This window comes from Hibiscus syriacus, unplaced genomic scaffold (genome assembly GCF_006381635.1).
Source record: "Hibiscus syriacus cultivar Baekdansim isolate YM2019G1 unplaced genomic scaffold, ASM638163v2 tig00112864_pilon, whole genome shotgun sequence".
Classification (NCBI taxonomy): Eukaryota; Viridiplantae; Streptophyta; class Magnoliopsida; order Malvales; family Malvaceae; genus Hibiscus; species Hibiscus syriacus.
Genome location: NW_024063414.1, coordinates 896,428 through 918,002, shown reverse-complemented (window position 1 = coordinate 918,002; position 21,575 = coordinate 896,428). Strand labels below are relative to the sequence as shown.

At 37.3% G+C, this 21,575-nt stretch overlaps 1 protein-coding gene across 2 annotated transcripts in view; it reads left to right on the top strand.

The window, feature by feature from the left end:
* Nucleotides 1-20,244, top strand: part of LOC120184255 (importin-9-like) — a 28,777-nt gene extending 8,533 nt beyond the window's left edge. Inside the window, exons 12-34 of one of the 2 annotated variants that reach the window (XM_039188763.1) lie at nucleotides 9,858-9,933; nucleotides 10,724-10,854; nucleotides 11,436-11,495; nucleotides 11,618-11,687; nucleotides 11,841-11,905; nucleotides 11,993-12,054; nucleotides 12,136-12,259; nucleotides 12,337-12,394; nucleotides 12,502-12,614; nucleotides 16,704-16,781; nucleotides 16,873-16,935; nucleotides 17,074-17,169; nucleotides 17,261-17,370; nucleotides 17,647-17,836; nucleotides 18,193-18,307; nucleotides 18,830-18,942; nucleotides 19,021-19,098; nucleotides 19,188-19,253; nucleotides 19,430-19,561; nucleotides 19,657-19,713; nucleotides 19,805-19,885; nucleotides 19,980-20,031; nucleotides 20,158-20,205. In XM_039188763.1, the coding sequence (XP_039044694.1) occupies nucleotides 9,858-9,933; nucleotides 10,724-10,854; nucleotides 11,436-11,495; nucleotides 11,618-11,687; nucleotides 11,841-11,905; nucleotides 11,993-12,054; nucleotides 12,136-12,259; nucleotides 12,337-12,394; nucleotides 12,502-12,614; nucleotides 16,704-16,781; nucleotides 16,873-16,935; nucleotides 17,074-17,169; nucleotides 17,261-17,370; nucleotides 17,647-17,836; nucleotides 18,193-18,307; nucleotides 18,830-18,942; nucleotides 19,021-19,098; nucleotides 19,188-19,253; nucleotides 19,430-19,561; nucleotides 19,657-19,713; nucleotides 19,805-19,885; nucleotides 19,980-20,030 (1,989 nt within the window). In that variant the 3' untranslated portion in view covers nucleotide 20,031; nucleotides 20,158-20,205. Of the gene's footprint in view, nucleotides 1-9,857; nucleotides 9,934-10,723; nucleotides 10,855-11,435; nucleotides 11,496-11,617; nucleotides 11,688-11,840; nucleotides 11,906-11,992; nucleotides 12,055-12,135; nucleotides 12,260-12,336; nucleotides 12,395-12,501; nucleotides 12,615-16,703; nucleotides 16,782-16,872; nucleotides 16,936-17,073; nucleotides 17,170-17,260; nucleotides 17,371-17,646; nucleotides 17,837-18,192; nucleotides 18,308-18,829; nucleotides 18,943-19,020; nucleotides 19,099-19,187; nucleotides 19,254-19,429; nucleotides 19,562-19,656; nucleotides 19,714-19,804; nucleotides 19,886-19,979 lie in introns of both variants that reach the window. The other variant, XM_039188762.1, reaches the window with a different exon arrangement.
* Nucleotides 20,245-21,575: the final 1,331 nt, after the last annotated feature.

Genomic DNA, 21,575 nt, shown 5'->3' with positions numbered 1-21,575 from the left:
AGGAATAGAAGGCCTCATTAAAAACCCCCTTCTTGATTGAAAGAGCTTTTAAAGAAGCTCCTCAATCAGCGGAGGAGGGAAAAGAGTGCCTTAAAATTTATTAAACCATAATAAATTACATAAAATACAACCAAGGGATATTTCCCAAAAAACCAAACACGAAAAACTACCCAAACAGCCCTGTACAACTCAATAGAGGCCTCTACTCTTTCTGGCATGAACCGATCTAGCACCTCTACTAAAAAGTGACACACTAAACTCCAGGAAACCAACACGAAACATTCACACACTATACTTTAAGCAATTAACCAATCTCCTCCTTAGCTAGCTTGTCAGCTTCCACATTGCAACTTCTAGGAATCCATCTCAGAACAATATCCTTAGCCGAAATGGACGCTCCAATTTCCTCCACCATGGAACTAAAAAAAACTGGTGTAGTGTTCTGATTAGAAGTCCAGTCCACTGCTGATTTACAGTCACTTTCAATAATTAATTTCCCCTTGTTAGCCCATTTCGATGAAAAGAAAAACACAATCCCTTCCTTAATAGCTTTCAACTCTGCTAGAATAGGAGTTCCAGGCCCTACCGGTATTGAGAAAGTGGCTAAGGTAATAGCGTTAGAATCTTTCAAAATACCACCAATACCACCTTGCAACCTATCCCCTCTTACCGCCCCATCAACGTTTAGTTTGAACATATCTAGAGGCGGTGGAGTCCAACAAATAGTCTTCTCCAGAACATGAGAATACTGACACTTGTCTGCAATTGTAGGGTCCCCAACTAAGATATCCGAGTTGATACGAACCAAAGGGTATTTAGCTAAAAATCATTTTGCCAATCTAAATCTGGTGAGGAAGAACAAAGAAGAAGTGTCGACCTTCCAATTTTCAAAAACAACCAAATTCCTAACCTTCCATATTGACCATAAGACAACCCTCGGGATGAACTTCCAAATATAAGAATTCTTCCTTAGAAACGACCAAGATCATAGAATTGAAATGGGGTCTTGAGGTAGAGCAGTAGAAATTTCCCATAGCCTAAGGAATTTGATCCATAACTCCCCTGCAACCACACGAGAAGAAAAGGTGTCCAACAGATTCCTCGTGCAAATGACACAGTGGACAAAGACCGTCTTCCACAGGAATACCTCTCTTCTTCAACTCCTCTCTAACTGCCACTTTACCATGACACAGCTGCCAAAGAAACGTTTCCACTCTTGGAGGAGCCAAACCATTCCAAACCCACTTATTCCACTCGAACGTAGCTTCTGAACTGCTGCAAAAAGACATCCTACATGACTTGACCGAAAACATACCATCTCCTTTCCCCGACCACCCAAGAAAGTCATCCACAGAATCCGACAAAGTTACATTTTCAATCAAAGACATTAATGCAATCCACTGATCCAGTTCCCAATCAAGTAAATACCTTCTTAACTGAATGTTCCATACCCAACCATTCTGCTCAAAACCACCAAACTTAGCTACTGTCCCCCGCTTATTAACCGATAAGGCAAAAATTCGTGGAAATTGTGATTTTAAGGTTGAGTCGTTAATCCACACATCATACCAAAAAACTATTGATCTGCCATTACCAAGATGAATCTTTGAATTAGCTCTCAAACATTCCCCAACCTCATCGTTTTTGACATAGTTATTAAGAATTGCTCTCCAAATCCATGAATCAAGTGGAGAATTAGCCTTTGTTATTGAGAGAGACAAGTTACTAACGTTGCTCTTGCAGCAAATCATCTTTTTCCACTGACTATTTTTATCATTTGCAAATTTCCATACCCATTTCCTAAGCAAAACTCTATTGATCAACCTCAGGTCTAAAATTCCCAACCCCCCTTCGTCCAATGGTTGACAGGCCGTTTTCCAGTTTACCCAGTGAACCCTTTTCTTATCTGAAGCATCACCCCAAATAAAATTCGCCATTAAGGAATTCAACTTCTGCATGACCTTTACTGGAATTTTAAAAATTGAGAGGTAAAACATAGGCAAACTGGACAACACAGACTTGACCAGCACTATTCTTCTAGCCATCGACAGAGAATTAGCTTTCCAGCCTGCTAATCTCTTGTAAAAATTCTGAACAACCGGTTCCCACATACCCTCAGAATTCTTCTTTGAACCAAGAGGCAAACCAAGGTAAGTCATAGGAAAGGATCCCACTCCACAGCCCGCCATCGTAGCCCAATCTAATAAGCTGACCTCTTCCACATTAATGCCAAACAAAGAACTCTTGGACAAATTTAAATGCAGCCCTGACATCACACTGAAAATCCTCAAAACTCTCCTAATATTTAGGATATGAGTAGAAGAGTCTTTGCAGAAAAGTATGAGATCATCTGCAAACTGAAGGTGAGTCAAATGGAAAAAATTATCGCACCTGCCAATACTGAACCCTTCAAAAAGACCCAGATCTGCAGCCTTGATCAGCATTAAATTTAAAAGTTCCCCAACTATATTAAACAATAGAGAGGACAAACTGCAGCCTTGTCTCAAACCTTTTCTAATCTGAAATTCCTCAGTTGGAGACCCATTAACTAACACCGAGATTGAGGCTGAAGAGACACAACACTCCATCCATGAAATCCATTTATCACCAAAACCCATAGCCTTCAGTAATCTGAAAAGAATCGGCCATTCAACAGAATCATAGGCCCTACGGAAATCGACTTTGAAAACAACTCCATGCCTCCCTTGTTTCCTCCAATAATCAATGCCTTCATTAGCCAAAAGAGCGCAATCAAGCAACTGCCTACCCGGAATAAAGGCAAACTGCGAGGGGCTAATTATATCTTTAATAATAGCAACAAGTCGTTTCGACAGCACCTTAGAAATGATTTTGTATAAGCTACCGACAAGGCTTATTGGTCTGTAATCTTCAACTTCCTCGGGATTGAGTTTCTTAGGAATTAGCGTAATAAAAGAATGATTAATCCCATGTTCCCATTTCCTACCACAATGGAAGTCACGAACGAATTTCATAATATTATCCTTCAAGAAAATCCAATTTTTTTTGAAGAATCCCATAGTATAACCGTCCGGACCGGGTGCCTTGGAATTATTCGAGTAAAAAATCGCTTCCCACACTTCCTGTTCCGAGAATTCGACCTCAAGACCCTCCTTTTGCTCTACCGTCAACTTAGCAAAATCCATATTAAAATTATCCACCTCTAAAGTAGTTTTTGCATTATAGTTTTTGGGTGTTAATTATCTCTTATAAATAATTTAAGTATATCGGGGGGGTTGATTACCATGTGGAATGAAAGTGTGGTTCAAGTCTTTCACCAGCATGTTCACAGTAGGTTTTTGGCAGTAATGGGGAAATTGATGAATGGGCAAATGGAGTTTGTTTTTATAAATGTGTATGGGCCTTCTATCGAATCAGAAAAGGAAGAGTTTTATGGGGAGTTGCTGCAATTAGTAATTTCTCAGAATTTACCAGTATGTATTGGGGGAGATTTCAATGCGTATATTGATACGGATGAAAAGCAAGGGAAATCACAAAATTGGAATTCAATCGATATTCTTAGATCCTTTGTGCAGCAAGCAAATCCCATTGATTTGCCTTTGTCAGGAGGTGCTTACACGTGGTGCAATAATAGAGAATCTTCAACTTGGGTGAGACTGGACCGGTTCCTAATTTGTGTCAGATTTCTTTACAGTTTTCCCAATGTTACTCAAAGTCTTCTTCCGAAGTCGATTTCAGATCACAATCCAGTTTTGTTGGAGGATGTTTCTATTAATTGGGGGCCAAAACCCTTTAGGTTCTTTAATTTTGTTTTAGAAGAACAAGGTTTTGATGAATTGGTAGAAGAATCACTGTCAGTAGAGAAAAAGAAGAAGAATAGAGGGGGTATTTTCAGGTTGTTACAGGCTGCAAAAAATAAAATCAAAATCTGGCCTGGTAGTTGTCACAGAGGACTGGGTGAATCCATCTCGCAGCTGGAATTTAAAATCAGTGCTTTGGACAGAAAATCTCAAGGTGGAATTTTGTCTTCAGGGGAGTGGAATCAGCTGATTGAGTGTAAAAAAGAGTTATGGAGGCTGTTGAGAATCGAAGAGAGGATCTGGTTTCAGAAGTCTAGAACAAGATGGATTAAAGATGGAGATAGAAATACAAGGTTCTTCCACCTTACTGCATTAAGGAGAAACAGAATCAATTCCATTCATTCATTGAAGTCTGAAGGGGGAGTTATTTCAGATCCAGAACAGATAAAAGCAACTCTTTTAAATTTTTTTAAAAAGGCATATAATGACAAATCAACTCTGGAAGTTGCAGGCTTTTATTTTGATTTTAAACAATTGACAGCAGTTCAAAGAGATTGTCTTGAGGCAGAATTTTCGGAGCAAGAAGTTTGGCAAGCAATTGCTTCTTCTGAAAGTTCTAAAGCTCCTGGCCTGGATGGTTTTACCATGGGATTTTATAAGAAATTCTGGCTGAAACTGAAGGCCCAGATCATGGAGTTTTTTTTTTTTTTTTTACAAAGGAAAGGAATGGGTTCATGGGATAAATCATGCATTTATTACCTTGATTCCTAAAAAAGGTAATCCAGAGTGTATTGAAGATTACAGACCTATCAGCCTTGTGGGCAGCCTATATAAGATTCTTTCAAAAGTTCTGTCTAAGAGACTTTCTTCATGTGTTAATGATATTGTAAGCCCAACTCAGTTTGCTTTTATTCCGGGGAGACAATTGTTGGATTGTGCTTGTTTAGCAAATGAAGGCATTGATTTTTGGAGGAAACAAGGGCTTAGAGGAGTTGTTTTTAAAGTCGATTTTAGCAGAGCATATGACACAGTTGACTGGCAAATTCTTCCAAGGCTTTTGAATGTCATGGGCTTCGGTGAAAGGTGGTGTTCTTGGATTTCACAGTGTATTTCCACTGCCTTAATCTCGGTCTTAGTCAATGGGTCGCCTACAGAGGAGTTCCCAATAGCTAAAGGCTTGAGACAAGGATGTAGCCTTTCTCCTCTTTTGTTTAACGTGGTTGGTGAACTACTTCACATGATGTTATCCAAAGCTGTGGAAATTGGCCTATTTCAAGGGTTTGCGTTTGGCAAAAACCAAAATAATTTCACTTTGTCACATCTTCAGTTCGCAGATGACCTTATTATTTTCTGTGGAGCTTCCATTACTCAGATAAAGAATGTGAGACGAGTTCTGAGGATTTATAGCTTAATGACGGGACTTCATCTTTATTTAACTAAAAGCAAACTTTTTGGCATCAATGTGGAGGATGATATCATGGGAGATAGGGCTGCGGCTATTGGATGCTCTGTAGGTTCATTTCCGACCGTTTACTTGGGACTTCCGTTAGGGGCAAAAAGAAATTGTGAGAAATTGTGGGAGCCGGTTCTTGATAATTTCCACAAGAAACTAGCGGGGTGGAAAGCCTCTTCCTTCATCTTTATTTAGCTAAAAGCAAACTTTTTGGCATCAATGTGGAGGATGATATCATGGGAGATAGGGCTGCGGCTATTGGATGCTCTGTAGGTTCATTTCCGACCGTTTACTTGGGACTTCCGTTAGGGGCAAAAAGAAATTGTGAGAAATTGTGGGAGCCGGTTCTTGATAATTTCCACAAGAAACTAGCGAGGTGGAAAGCCTCTTCCTTCATCTTTATTTAGCTAAAAGCAAACTTTTTGGCATCAATGTGGAGGATGATATCATGGGAGATAGGGCTGCGGCTATTGGATGCTCTGTAGGTTCATTTCCGACCGTTTACTTGGGACTTCCGTTAGGGGCAAAAAGAAATTGTGAGAAATTGTGGGAGCCGGTTCTTGATAATTTCCACAAGAAACTAGCGGGGTGGAAAGCCTCTTCCTTGTCATTGGCAGGTAGATTGGTGCTTATTAAGTCGGTTTTGTCATCTTTACCTATTTTCTTTCTATCTTTTTTCAAGATGCCTTCTACTATTTGCAAGAAGTTAAATTCTTTTATGGCGGCTTTTTTATGGGGTGATGGGGCCGAGAAGAAGAAAATGCATTGGTTAAGTTGGGATAAGATTTGCAATCCTTCGAGTTGTGGAGGTTTGGGAGTTGCCGACTTGAAATATTCTAACCGAGCCTTGTTGGGAAAGTGGGTGTGGAAGTTTGCTAATGAAAAAAGTTCATTGTGGAAGCGTTTCATATGCACCAAACATGATGTTAGTTGCTATTCCATGGATATTACCAAAGTCCTTTCACATAAGGACTCTTGGATTTGAAGGGGAATTGTTAATAACTTCACCAAAGATGATGTTGTTGGAGGTTGCCTTAGAGCCCATGCGAAGTTACAAGTAGGGAATGGCAAATCAATCTCATTTTGGAATGATTCTTGGTTAGGGGATGTTCCTTTGAAAAATGCTTTTCCCTAGGATTTTTGCTCTTTCTCCAATCCAAGGGGGCAAGGTTGCTGATTTTGGGAGCTTCGATTCGAATGGATGGGAGTGGAATATTAGAACGAGGAGGAATCTCTGTGATTGGGAGGTGGTTCAGTTGGTGGAGCTATTGGATAGACTCAAAGACATTAAATTAACCGAATCTTTGGAGGATTGTTTGCTATGGGATGGAGTGGGGGAGGAGTTGTTTTCGGTTAAAGCTTGTAGGAAGTCTTTTCCCTATTCTAATGAAAATTCATTTTTATGGAACAAATATGTTTGGATGGGTTTAGTTCCTCCAAGAGTTGAGGCTTTCCTTTGGCAAGTATCCCATAAAAAATTACCGGTGAGAGTGGAGTTGAAGAAACGGGTGGTTCCCTTAGGGGACGATATTTTATGTCCTCTTTGCAATCTTTGTGAAGAATCTGTTCAACATCTTTTTATTTCTTGCCAAGTTTCGTGGGAATTGTGGAATAAAATTATCGGCTTTTGGGGTATTTCGTGTGTTTTACCCTCTGATCCTCCCTCCCTCCTTAGCTCTTGGACATACTTGAAGCTTTATTCTTCCATGTGGAAGTTCATTCCAGCGGCAATCCTATGGTCTCTATGGAAATTTAGAAATGATATCATCTTTAATGGAGGTAAACTGGACAGTTTCGCTTTGTTTTTCACAGTTCGGCTAAGGTTAGCGAAATGGTTCTTAGAAAAGTATCCAAAAAGTTCTATTCAGGTGGATTCGTTAATTGTTGATCCTTCATTGGCAGACACTTGCTCAATTATAAAAGATTTGAACAGGCCGGTGGTTAGTTGGAGTCCACCTCCAACTGACTTTTATAAAATAAATGTGGATGGAGCTGTTTGTACTGTTGGGAGAACTGCTGGAATTGGGGGTATTCTCAGAGACTGGATCGGACAAAGCTGATTTCTTTTTCAGAAAATGTTGGTCCTACTCCTATCATCGTAGTAGAGTTGAAAGCAATCAAGAAAGGAATAGATTTATTTGTTTCTTCAGAATGGGCACCAAAGGGAAGGTTAATTGTGGAATCTGATTGCAAACTAGCAGTGGAATGGTTGAAAGATCAAGCAACTGTCCCTACTTTTCTTACTAATCTAGTTAAGGAGATAGCTTCTACAATGTCTGCGCACGAGATTATTGTGAGGTGGATTCCGAGGTGCTGTAATTGCGAGGCTGATAAGTTAGCAAAGGAGGGGATTGGGTGATGGGATTTGTTGTTTCAGCGAGTTGTAGCGTTCAGTTGTTATGATTTTTAGCAGTGTGTTTAAGTTTTATGTATCTTGTAGGACTGTTTTTAAGTCTTATGTAATTCTTTTGCAATCAATAAAGTCTGGCACTCTTTTCCTCCTTCCGCTAGTTGGTTCTTACCATATGGTAAAAGACCTCTAAGAGGGAGGTTTTTAATGAGGCCATCTATTCCTATCAAAAAAAAAAATCCTTAATAGCCGTTATGATCTGGTTCGGATCAGCAGTTACGACACCGTTAACTTTCAAGGCCGAGATTGCATTAACTCGATTCCTATTAGTAGCACATAAATGGAAGAACCTCGTATTCCTATCCCCATCCTTAATCCACTTTAATCTAGATTTCTGCATCCAAATACTCTCTTCCTTCCTATGCAATATCCACAGATCTGACCTCATCAACAGAAGTTGATCCCTATCTTGTGGAGACAACCCCCCACCTTGAGACTTCAATTCCAAATCATTGATCCTAGCTTCCAAATCTGTAATTTGCTCAGAAATCCCCAAACGATTTTTATTGGACCACTATTTGATCACTTGCTTAGTACCTTTAAGAATGCTAAACAGACCCCTTAGGTCATTGGCCGTAATAACAGAATTCTGGACCACCCCATCAAACCCTTCTTCCTCTAAAAGGTAATTAAAAAACCTAAAAGGTTTAGGGCCCCAGTTTTCAAAATCTTCTACAAGCATCACTGGATTATGATCTGAATGTGGATGGAGCTTTTAGTAGAGTTGGGAGAGTTGCTGGAATAGGGGGTCTTCTCAGGGATTGGAATCGGGTTATACTTATCTCTTTTTCAGAAAATGCTGGTCCTTCTCATCCCTATTTAGCAGAATTGAAAGCTGTTAAAAGAGGCATTGATATCTTTGTTTCTTCAGAATGGTTGTTCAAGGGCAGACTCATTATTGAATGTGATTGTAAGCTGGTCGTGGATTGGATCAAAGATCAAGCTTTGGTTCCTCCTTCCCTTTCAAATTTTGTTAAGGAAATTGTATCTATTGTTTCTTTTAGAAATTTTATTGTCAGGTGGATTCCAAGGTCTTGTAATTGTGAGGCTGACAAACTAGCAAAAGAGGGGATCGGGTGATTTTTTTGGTTGTTTCAATTGGTAGCTGTTTCTGAGCCTAGAAGCTAGAGGAGTGTGTGAGGTCTTATGTTGCATGTAAAAGTGTTTTTAAGTCTTATGTAACTTGGCTTTCATTAATAAATTGAGGTACTCTTTTCCTCCTTCCGCTAGTTGGGCCTTACCTTACGGATAAGGTCCACTAAGAGGGAGGTTTTTAATGAGACCTCCTATTCCTATCAAAAAAAAAAACCGATCTAGCCTTATCCAAGTGGCACCTTCTCTATTATTGCACCAAGTAAACTTCCCTCCCACTAACGGAAGGTCCATTAGATTCAGACTTTGAACAAAGTTCGAAAAAAGCTCAATTGAATGCCAATTCTGAGCCATTCCAATCTTCTCCTCAGGATCCAGATAAGCATTGAAGTCCCCCCCTAAGCAAACAGGCAAGCTTAAACCTTGCACAAAATCCATCAATCCTCTGAAAAAAACCTCCTTATCAGCCTCCACCGACGGACCATACACGTTAATAAAAGCAGTCACAATTTGCCAGCTTGAACTTACCTGAGATAGCAATGAATCTGCTGGTCTTAAATTCACTGGTAATTTCAAAAAGATCCTCATTCCATAAACAAATTAACCCACCAGCAGACCCATCAGCTAGATGAAAACTTCTTCCTTTCAGAAATTTGCCCCCCAACTTCCTCCATAAACCGATTTTACAGAAACTCAGCTTAGTTTCCTGTAGCAAAGATTAATTCCTGAAAGTGGTTGTATCTCTTCGTTCAATCATTAATCACAACCAATAGTTGCGTTCATGGCTTTGCATTTTCTCTATCGCTTTTAAACTGGGTGTTGTCATTGGGAAAGATGTTTGGTCTGTGGGTTTTAAATATGCTCAATGATAGTTGCAAGCAGCCCAACTGTCATCATAATGTTCCAAGCTTCTTATTACTGCTAAGCTGGTCACCTGCACTTTGTGCCAATGTTTAAGAGGATCTAGACGTGCATTTTTTTTGCCTCTTTTTCATTTATGCAGTAAAAGCTTTCAATCTTTTGTGTGCCCCTTTTATCATTAACCTTAATTTTCTTTAAATTTAATTCTTCTAAGATTCAGTTTACACTCTTCCCACCGTTCCTATGTTTGAATCCTTTCTAGATCCATATGTGGTCGACGGATGTTAACCAATTTGTAGCTGATGAGGATGATGTCACTTACAGCTGCCGTGTCTCTGGTAAGTAGCTTATACATTGGTAGCTTGTTTTGGATATTTCTATTGGCACCCAGGTTTATTGGGATTCCTCGGTGATGTTATATATGGCTGATTTGTTTATCTCGAAGCATATGTGTCATGCATCTATATGATCTTACCAAGACATTATTTTCGTCATATTGGAAACTAATAACTTTTTCTTTTACCGTAGTTATAAGAGAAACTACTTCAAACGATAACAGCACCTTTGGGATATCTGTTGCAAAAACCTGAATTCATCATGAAATTCATTATAATAGTTGCTGTATAAATTGAAGATAGAACAGAGGTCCAAAAACAATTGGTTGTCTCAAATTAATATGCACGATTAGAACTTAAGAGAAAGAAAAATCCTTTGTTCACCGATAACTACTACTTAGATTTTCTTTTTATGCAGCATGATGAAGCTTGAAAGATCTATTGTTTGTTTATGCATCTAGTAATATAATTTTATTTGAGGGAATCTACAGTCTTTTGTTGGTTCCTTCATGAGGTGCAATTATCAAATTAGTTTTCAACACATCGTGGTCTTTACTTTCCGAAACATCATTTTCTGTCTATCTTCATATATCCTCTTTTTTGTTCCCAAGCTCAGCCCATCTACTACCTAATTGCCTTTGTCTTCGATAAATCACCACTTGTATTTGCCTAATCTGCCATTTAAGTCTATGAATCTGTTTATGTATCTGATAGCATCTCTTTTACCTTTGGCTGTCCTCAAGAAATCAAGACTTCCTTGATTTCTTTCCTTATAAAATTTTACTTGCTGCAGGTGCACTTTTACTAGAGGAGGTGGCAACTTGTTGTGGGGAAAAAGGTATTGATGCTATTATTAGTGCTGCGGGGAGAAGATTCAGCGAGTCTCAACAAGAAAAAGCTGGTGGTTCTGTAGTTTGGTGGAGGGTAAGTATAACCTTCTCTTGTGGCTTACCGTTAATGAAAGATTTATCTCTCGGAATCTAAAATTTTGACTTGCTATAGTGTGCTCTTAACTTCTCCTTTAACATTTTGTCTTGTGGCATAACTTGGTATTTCCGTAACAGAGTAGAAGAACAATCATCTAAAGTTTTAAACTTGTTAAATGAGTTTGATTTTCCATAATCATGTGGAAGACCAATCAGGTTTCTAAATTGGTTTACCCTAAGTCAGTGGTGTTGGTTATGGTTGTTTTTGGGTGTCTTCTGTTGTTCTGTTTTTGAAGGGGTGTTTTTCTGGATGTATCTTATGTAATTTCAGGTGTTGAATAAATTTCTAAGGCACTCTTTTCCTCCTTCCACTGATTAAGGAGCTTGGTTATAAGCTCCTATAATCAAGAAGGGGGGTTTTTAATGAGGCCTACAATTCTTATCAAAAAAAATAATCATGTGGAAGACACTAAAAAACATTTTTTGACGGAAATAATTTCGTAATTATTTTAATGCAATTTTTTTCTTTCTCCTTTTAAATCTTCCTAATAGCTCTTTTCTGGATGGTAAATTTTATAGCTAAGGGAGGCTACTTTGTTCGCTCTAGCTTCTTTGTCCGAGCAATTACTTGAGGCAGAGGTTTGTTCTTTCCATGATAACTTTCAATCATGAGTAATCACTTTTTCCTTAGGTTGAGGCATAATGTCCAATAATGTTTCACAGTTCTCGACTCTAATGTTGTATTAAATTTATGGTAGCAGGTTTCTGGACTTAAAAAAGTGAGCTTAGGGAACCTTCTAGAACAAGTTGTTACTGAAGATATGGGAATTGGTATTCACTTAATGTTTGATTTTATTGTGTTTAATAGTTATATATCACCATTGATTTGGTGGACACATCTTATCTATTAGAATAAATTGGACTAGATTTTGCAGTACCTTGATGTGACATGAGCATGAAAGTGTTGCCATTTTTGTTTTACAGGGGTACATGAATATCCATTTCTTTATGCTCGTATGTTTATATCAGTTGCTAAATTTTCCTCTGTGGTAAGGATGTCCTCTCCTTATATTTGAGGTTATCTTATGGATTATTTCCTCTCAGAATATCTAATTCAATTTATAATTTATTTTCAGATCAGCAGTGGAATTCTTGAACATTTTCTCCATACTGCTATGAAGACAATTGGCATGGACGTGTAAGTGTACCTAGCCCATTTGATATCTGACCACCAGGGAATTGATAGCATAAATCTTATATTGAGTTTTTCTACTTGCAGCCCTCCAGCTGTGAAAGTGGGTGCGTGTCGAGCACTTTCACAGCTGCTTCCTGAAGCAAACAAGAGTACCATTCAGCCTCAGATGATGGGTTTATTGTCATCACTGACAGACCTTCTTCATCAGGTATGTACAAACTCTGTAATTCCCCAAAGTGGGTGTTGAAGTCACTTCTAATGGCCATCTTCTGATTCTGATTTCAGACTTCTGATGAAACGTTACACCTGGTACTTGAAACACTGCAAGCAGCAATTAAAGCTGGTGGGTTTAGATATAGTTGATATGTAATTTATTTTAGTCTCCATGATAAATTAAGGTGTTTTCTTTTATATTACAATAGTTCAACTTTTCATTTTTGCTTGCTATAGGTCATGAGTCATCAGCATCTGCAGAGCCTATTATTTCTCCTATAATCCTCAATATGTGGGTGTTGCACATTTCGGATCCTTTCATTAGTATTGATGCAATTGAAGTTCTGGAGGTAGCAATGCAAATGCTGTTAGCTGTTTATTATAAGAAGAGAAATCTCTCTCTTTTCATTCTGAATATCTCAATTTTTATCTTTTACAATTTCTACTTTTTACTCAATTTCCATTCCTCAAGTATGGTTATTAAGTTTATACGTGTTCGGTGAGATATTATATCTCGATGTCTCAACTTGTTACTAGTAATATATCCTCTGAGTGATCTCACGTTGATTAAAACTATAGTTGCTTAACATAGATGGAATTTTTCACATCATAATTGTAGGCAGCAAATCTAAACTAGGAATCTAGTGTAAGGCGAATTGAGATTCATGTGAGGAAGAGTAATCAAATGGCTCATCTTCTGGTTTCTTGTTACAAGGTCATGGAGTAGAAAGGTTCTTTCTTGAATCACTGCCAATAAAATTTAGCCACATTGAACGGGAGTACTACATATTACTGTACAGAGTACAAAATTAATTAAGAATAATTCTAGCTTTCAAAATAATTCTTGGTCCCAGCTGTACAAATAATTGACGAGGAGCAAGAAAGGACAAAAAAGCCCATGATATAAAATTTCCTATAGTAACTTGTCCAAAAGAAAAAATTACTATAGTTATGTGGATGGTAGCAGAAGTGTTGCCTCACTATTCCACTATGGTATACTGCATAGTAACTAATTCATTTATTATTTTGCTTGTGCACTGTGGCAGCTATGATTTTCATAGTTCATTTATTGCAGTTTTATGGTGAACTTGTTTTGCTGATCGTTGTGATTAAATGCTTGTTTATCTATTAATTCTTTAACATGATATCTTTTAGATATAATAGACCTGATATGAATGCCGTCAATCATCGTTCACATCTTTTAGATTTTGAATATTTTCAGTTGCTGGAACTTTTGAAGTATTCATGCATGTCTACGGAAAAAAAGTAATGAAACCTTGTAAAGTGTTACTACTTCTACCTTGGCAGCTTGAAAATTTGCATTTTTTACCCAAGCACCTCAAGAAAATTTATGTACATGGTTTTACGGAATTTTACTTGAATTGCTGCTCTTAAAGCCCAGCAGAAACAGTTTTGAGGATGTTTTGTTCTAAAATTATTTTGTTAGTAAATTTTGTAAGTTTGAACCTAATATATGTCACTGGGTGCCAGTCTGCCAGACACATCTGGATCCAAGTATCATTGGGCTATGGTATAATACATCAATTTTGTTAGGAGATAATGCATAAGACTATAGATGCTTGTTATTTTCCTACCCAGTTAGTAGGTTTTTCAAGTAGGTGGAGTTATTAAGTTTTATGTCAGGATTTCTGGTGTAATTGTTAAGTTTTATGTAATTTTGGTTCAGCAATAAAACGAGGCACTCTTTTCCTCCCTCCAATAGTGGATCCTTTCTGTTTTTTTTTATAGAAGTTGGAGGTCTCATTAAAAACTCCCTTCTTATTCGTTCACATACTAAGAAGTATGTTAACGAACATTGGAAGGAAGAAAAGAGTACCTCAAATTAAATTAATAACAATACCCAATACAAAATATTACACGAAATATCCTCCTATGGTGATAAACACCATTACAACAAACACCTTAACCTCATATAACCTCAACCAAAGTCGCAATCTAAACACCTTATTTCTAATTACACCTCCAGTAATAGAATTTAAACAACGCAACAGAACATAAAACAAAATAAAAGCAACACCTGCAACCATATAAACTAAATTAAACCACAAATAGAAAGGCAAAATCTAATTAGATTCGTCTTCTTCAGGAGCCCACGAGCTATCTCATGCACCATGATCTTGAAGGAGTTGTCACCCACCTTCAATTCCAACGTCGCATCAATTCTCGCACCAGCCTTTGCTAGGACTTGAATTTTTGCCCGATCAAAGGATGATGGTGACTGACAGCTTTCGTCGATTGCTAGTAACTGACCCCAACTATCAGCAATGTTCTTGAAGGTATCCCAATTCCATGCGTGAAACGGAACACCCTCGCAAACTAACCATACTCGGCGACACTCCAATACCAAACTCTCTGACCAAGCTTCGATTATAGAGAACCACTCTGCGAGAGTCTCTGATTTATCGTTCTTCACACTTCTCAAAGAAGCAGAATCTTCGAAAATCATTAATACCGCATTTCCAGCAACTCTCATTAAGGAGAAGCCAGTGAGGCCCTTCGCATGCATTTGTCTAGCGAGATGACTGATTTTGATGAAATTTTTACACCACCCCACTAGACAATAATTCAACACCTGAAGTTTTTCTTTATCAATAACACCTTCGACTTTATAATGCTTCTTCCTCGAATCATCTTCCATCCCGGACTTGTGGAGAACACCTGTGGAAGACTTTCTCCAATAGGATTGACGAGGTTTGAATTTAGCGAAAGAAACGCCAATTTTGCTGCCGTCGATATAAGAGCCATTCATTTTTGAGGTCTCTCTCCTTGCTTCTTCGATTGAAGCGAAGCGAATGAAACCAAAACGAACTCCTTTTGCATTTCTTTTATTTGGAATAAAAGCATCAATAACCCGACCATGGGAGCAAAAAATGATCCAAGCCTCTTCCAATGAATATTCTCTGGTAAATTTTCAACAAATAATGTGTAGCATCCATACTTATCAACATTGCACTCCTTTGTGATAGATTCCCTGATTCCATCGTGAACACCATCAACTGCTGACTTTTCGTCGCAACTCCCAGATTTAAAAGGCACATGAATACTTGGAGATGCTAAAGAGGCTGGATTTGGCAATGGCTGTACTGGAGGAACAGGAGCATCAGAATTAGAAATAATACCTCTTTTAACAACAAGATTCTTCCTTGCCATCTCAATGTGCAAAAGAGACTTCAACTTAGAATCAAAAACCATTTTCTGGAGAGCATCCTTGGCAGCAACTGCAAATTCTGCATTTGAGAAGAGAGCGAAACCCTTAGGCTTTTCTCCTTTATAACTCAAATGAGAATCTTCAAAGCCTGGAAGCCATCTCAGAAGATTCTGCAGTTCTCTCTCTTTGACATCTACAGGCAGACCCATAATGAAGATGGTACGAACCTCCTCAAGATGAGAAGGGAGAGATGACGGAGAAAGCGCGTTTGCAGAGGATGAAGGAGTTTGGCCCTTCGATTTCTGCTAGACAGAAGGGACGATTCCAGCACCCCGCATGAAGAAAACCGTTGAAGTAAAAACAACCCAGGGACTTGACGGAACTGTTCTGTTAGCGCCCGACGATGGAAGCTGTGACTGCCGACGATGGAGGCTGTGACTGCCGGCGATGGAGGCTGTGACTGCCGGCGAAAAAAGAAGGGAGTAGGTGATGAATAGAGTCCAACAGGTAGATATAGACAGGCGATGAGACGCTGGCAAAACGGAAACCAAGGCGTAAAGATCTTTGACGGAGAAGATGCGTCGCCAACAACTGAAAGCCGAAGGTCCTCGTCCCAGATCCACTGAGTTGAAGGCTCACCCTGACGTAATGATGCCTAGAACCGAGATGATGGCGCCGAGACGAAAAAACCTGGAAGATTTGGTGGTCAACAGCCACCGGATGTGGCGACCGACGCGGTGACAAACGGCGGCGGTGGGTGGCGGACGGCGGCAGCGGACAACGAATGAATGTCGAAGGGGAGAATAAATTTCAAAAACGCCTGGGATATTTGAAATTTGAAAAACACCTAGGTTAGAGAGAAGCTAGAGCTTCTCTCACTAACACGTGAACTTTTGTGGCTCTGGATCCTTTCTGTTGGGAAAGGGCTATCTATGAGGGAGGTTTTTAATGAGGCATTCTATTCCTATAAAAAAAAATAGCTTGAATTACTGCCTTCCTTCTTGGGAAAATAGTTTTGGGAAATATGTTTGTTTAGTTTAACTTCAATTCCCTTGATAATTTTTATTTGCTTATTATTGCTATTTTTTGTTTGACTACTTTATGGGATTCAATTAGGCACATGAGGTTTTCTTTCATCTATAATCATCTGAGATATATGGTTTTTGTTCTTTATATCTTTTACCAGGCTTTCTTAATTATTTCTGTGTTTCTTTTATAATTTTTGGGATGTGAAATTAGTTCTGATATTTTTATTTTGAAAATCTCTCAGGCAATAAAAAATACTCCTGGTTGTTTTCTTCCTTTGGCTTCCCGAATTTTACCATATATTGGGCCAGTATTGAACAAAGTATGACCTTTTAAGTGCCTTTTGTGGTAACGAGACTTGAAATGAATTTAAATGATTGTCATTAATGCATCTTTTGATTGCAAATTTCCAGCGTCAACAACAGCCAGATGGACTAGTGGCTGGGTCATTGGATCTATTAACAATGCTATTGAAGGCAAGTGGTACTTGGCTGGAAGAATGTCATATGCACCTAAATTCCTTTCTTTTTCTTTTTTTTTTATTTAAAAATGTGTTATATATATAGCTGTATTGTATTGTTTTGCTAATTACAGTTTGTGATAGCATTGTACAGAATGCTCCTACTGATGTGGTAAAAGCAGCTTATGATGCTTGTTTTGATGCTATTATCCGGATAATTCTTGAAAGTGATGATCACAGTGAAATGCAGGTATAACTTGTCACTGTATGTTTCATTCATAAATGGTAATCGACTATCTAAAATGTGAACATAAGTGCTGCTTTTCTCCTGCGTTTATCAGAATGCAACAGAATGTTTGGCATCTTTTGTATCTGGTGGCAGAAAAGAACTTCTTGCTTGGGGTAGTGATTCCGGATTTACAATGCGGAGTTTGCTTGATGCAGCTTCAAGGTTTCTTATTCATGTCGATTCTTTACTTCCTGTATCCCCCCAAGCCAATTTTTTTTCTTCTCTCCTTCCATTACTTAGAATTGTTGTTCTTCAACATTATCAAGGTTCTATACTTGATGTATTTGAAACCTTGTTCAAAGTTCCAAGTGGCATTGCGTGCAATGGCAGTGAACTTGTGAATTCAAGTTTTTGCAAATTAGTCTAGCTAAACTCTACTTGTAAGGTTTTCTTATATGCATGTTTTTTTAACGCTTATTTGTGCAATCTGATTTGCAGGCTTCTCGATCCTGATTTAGAAAGCTCTGGGTCTCTATTTGTTGGCAGCTATATCCTTCAACTTATATTGCATCTCCCCTCACAAATGGGGCAGCACATTCAAAACTTGATTGTTGCTCTCGTTAGACGTATGCAATCGGCTTCGATAGCAGGATTGAGAAGCTCGTTGCTACTTATTTTTGCTAGATTGGTATTGTGTCCAAGTCTCAACTTCATCTTGGTTAAACTAAGTCCTTGTCAACTTTTATAGAAGAGTGAAAATTAACTTCTGGATTTGTCAAGCAGAAAAATTACATATTCTTTGTTGCTAAAAATGAATTACAAGAAGCTCCTATTAGAGTAGGGTTGACAATTTTATTGCTTGTAACTTGTAAATAATTTTCATTAATATGGTCTTTTATACAAGCTAAGGTGTTCAATACACACACACACATGTATATTTCATAAAAGAAGAAGCCTTATTCTGGAAAAAGAGAATGTATTCCGCTAGTCTAGAACTTATTTTCATGGATAAATTTTCTCACCGTTACATTAATTTAATTGCAGATTCATTTGAGTGTCCCAAATGTTGAACAGTTTATCAATTTGCTCCTCACCATCCCAGCTGAAGGCTATCAAAATGCATTTGTTTATGTAATGTCAGAGTGGACCAAACAACAAGGCAAGTTTCTGTTCACATTCCCACGTTTGGCAAGGATAAGTAAATTGAATTTATGTCTGCTTGCGTGCTCTGATGTAAACAGTATCTTGGTGCATTTTCGTTGGACCTAGCACCTATGCTTACCGGAAGCAGTCGCTAGTAAAAAGGTGTGCTAGGACTGGTTCTAATGCGGTTAAACAAAATAAAACATAAGAAATATAAAAACAAAATCAAAGGAGCTCTCTCTCTTTCGGAATGCCTAATCATATGGAGCTTCCATGAGGGTTTGAATAGATTATCTTAGACAATATCAAGGACTAATTTTATTTTTCTTTATTCGAAGTTGCGTGATTCATTTCTGTAGTTTTCATGATTTACCGTGTATAAAAAGAATGTAACCCTTTCTCTTCCTTGTCATCATGTACAAAATCCATTATATATGAAAAAGGCAAGGAGCTGTTCATTATCTTTTGATTACTTTATAATTTGTAAGAAAAGGAGGCTTGCATTTATGTTCATTCTCGTACATCCTTCGGAATGCAGGGGAGATTCAGGGGGCATATCAAATCAAAGTTACAACCAGTGCTTTAGCTCTATTGCTCTCCACTAAGCATCCTGAATTAACAAATATTAATGTCCAGGGCCATCTGATTAAGGTTCATGATACTTAAATGCTTGAAAATCATTCTCTTTGATATGCTTGCTGGGAAGTAACTTGTCTTCTTTCTCTGAAGTCTATGTCAGGGATAACCACTCGCTCAAAAGCTAAATCTGCTCCGGACCAGTGGACTATAATGCCACTTCCAGCAAAGGTATTTCTATGTTTTTTTCCTCAGAAATATGTCTGACAGGAGCGAATATTGAACACAAAAAAAGGTCTAACGACTGCTTATTACTGCAGATATTGGCTTTACTTGCTGATGCATTGATTGAAATACAAGAACAAGCTCAGGATGCCGAGGATGAGGTAGTTTCTGTCCTCTTTTACTATTTCTCATGCTCTGTATTTACGTTTCATGGGACGTGTATTTGATTTTCCAGAATTCAAATCCAGATTCTGTAAGTTTGATAGACCCACTTCCGCGAATAATGATAATGACAGCCGAGGGTGGATGTTTAGGCTATGAACCATTTGTTTTGCAGGATAGCGACTGGGAAGAAATTCACGGAGACATGGATGCTGATAAAGATTTGCTATCCTCAGCTGCTGCTGCCGCACCATTTGGGAAGTCTGGATATGAGCATCTTGAAGTGATGGCAAAAGTGTATAACGAGGTTTGATCGAATAGAAATAACATTGAATTCTCTCCTCATCCATAGTTCCTTTCTATTTGACATTACAAATTTTTAACCCGATTGTTAATCTGAAGAATCAAGAGGACGATTATGAAGACGACACACTAAATGTTGCAGATCCCCTTAACGAGGTGAAATTTTTCCCCACGCACTAAATTCACTTACATGCTCTACATTTTAAAATTTCATATAACCCCCGAATTCGACCTATGAATCTTGCAGATTAACTTGGCAAATTATCTCACAGACTTCTTATCGAAGTTCTATCAAAGCGATCGACAACTATTCGATAATCTTTGTCAGGTTTTGGCCTCTTGGCTACATCCACTTATATGCTTTATCTCCTTTAGGACAATGACTTCAAAGAATGTGAATTCGTTTTCCATGACACTTGTAGAGTCTGACACCCGCCGAACAAGATGCGATCAAGATTGTTTTAAACCGATGAGGTACTTGTCTAGCTCTACTCTTTCACTAGTTTCCATCGAGTATAGGAATTAGGAAGTCCATGAACAGCAGTTGAGCTTTAAAATCAGTGATGTATTTTTTATTGATTAATTGGTTGTGTGAAGCAGCAAAGCTCCAAATCTGAGTTTGCTATGCATGCTGCCCCCGAACTCTGATTGTGATGTGAGTTTATCTTTTTAAATTTTTATAGTTTTCGTTTTTGCATTTAAATTTACTTAACGAATATTACAGTAAGTGAAACTATTGAAGGATAGAAATGTTTTAATTGGAACTTAAAATAAAATAATTTCGCACAAAGAAAAAAATACCTGATATCCATTTTATGTAATTATACATTATTAGTTTTATTCATCTATATATTATTAGTTATATTTTATAAGAATATGTAAAAAAAATAGTATATAAGATATAAAAATAAAATATCAAATTCAAATTTACTTTAATTTTACATTATTAAGTTAAATAAAATATTTTTTTATTTAATTTTTTTTACGAAAGGGATGGAGAATTGTGTTACTTTGATTCTTCATTTTTCTTAAGAGTCTTGTTTGACATCCATGATTAAGATGGAGAGATTACCCCACCAAAGACTTCAAATAATGGAATTTTTTTTAAAATAGCTTAATGCAAAAATAAGTGTCTAATCTATACTTAAAATTGATTTTTGATGCTCGAAGATTTTTTGTTAAAAAAGGTGTCTAATGTTTTTTCTGTTGTATTTTAGGTGTTATTGCTAAAAAAAAATTGTTAAATGACATGTGTATGTTTGTATATATTTTTTTATTTTTTAAAAATAAGATTTTATTAAAAAAAATGCTTTTTAAAAAAATCTGTGACGTGTCACTTAACGAATTTTTAATGGTAGTCACTTAAAAGTGTAACGAAAAAAATATTAGATTTGATTTTTAAAAAAATTTTAGACACCAAGAATTAATTTGAGTGTAGTTCAGATATTTAATTCTATATTATGTCTTAAAAAACGTACCACTGTTAGAACACCCTATCTTACAAAAAAACTCCCGAATCCGAACAAAATGATAATTGGTGTTAAAAGAATTAGTAATATGTTTCAACAGTTGAAACAAAGTATACCAAAATATAAAACAATCAAGTCATAAGATTTATGTCACCTTGGAACCATACGAGTTCATGCTCCTAGTGAGATAATTTCTACATCTTTCCTTCGTCAAAATCCCGATCTACAAATGAGTTTTTTATTAAACCTTGGGTTGTAATAGTAAATTTTTGAACTCATAAGGTTATAAAGTTATATTGACATACAATTATAAAAATATGTATATATGTCGTTTAAGTGGGAGAATATTAAATTACATGAACATGACATAAATAATAAATAAATAAATAATTGTATGTTATTTACTATTATAAAAGGATTAGTCCATATTAAAGTGGTGTAATGTTGATATTTAAATAATTAATTTTTAATTGATAATGGATTGATTAGAAATTAAAGTTGATATATTAGGGCATCTATCATTAGGACTATGGCCTTTAAATTATATTT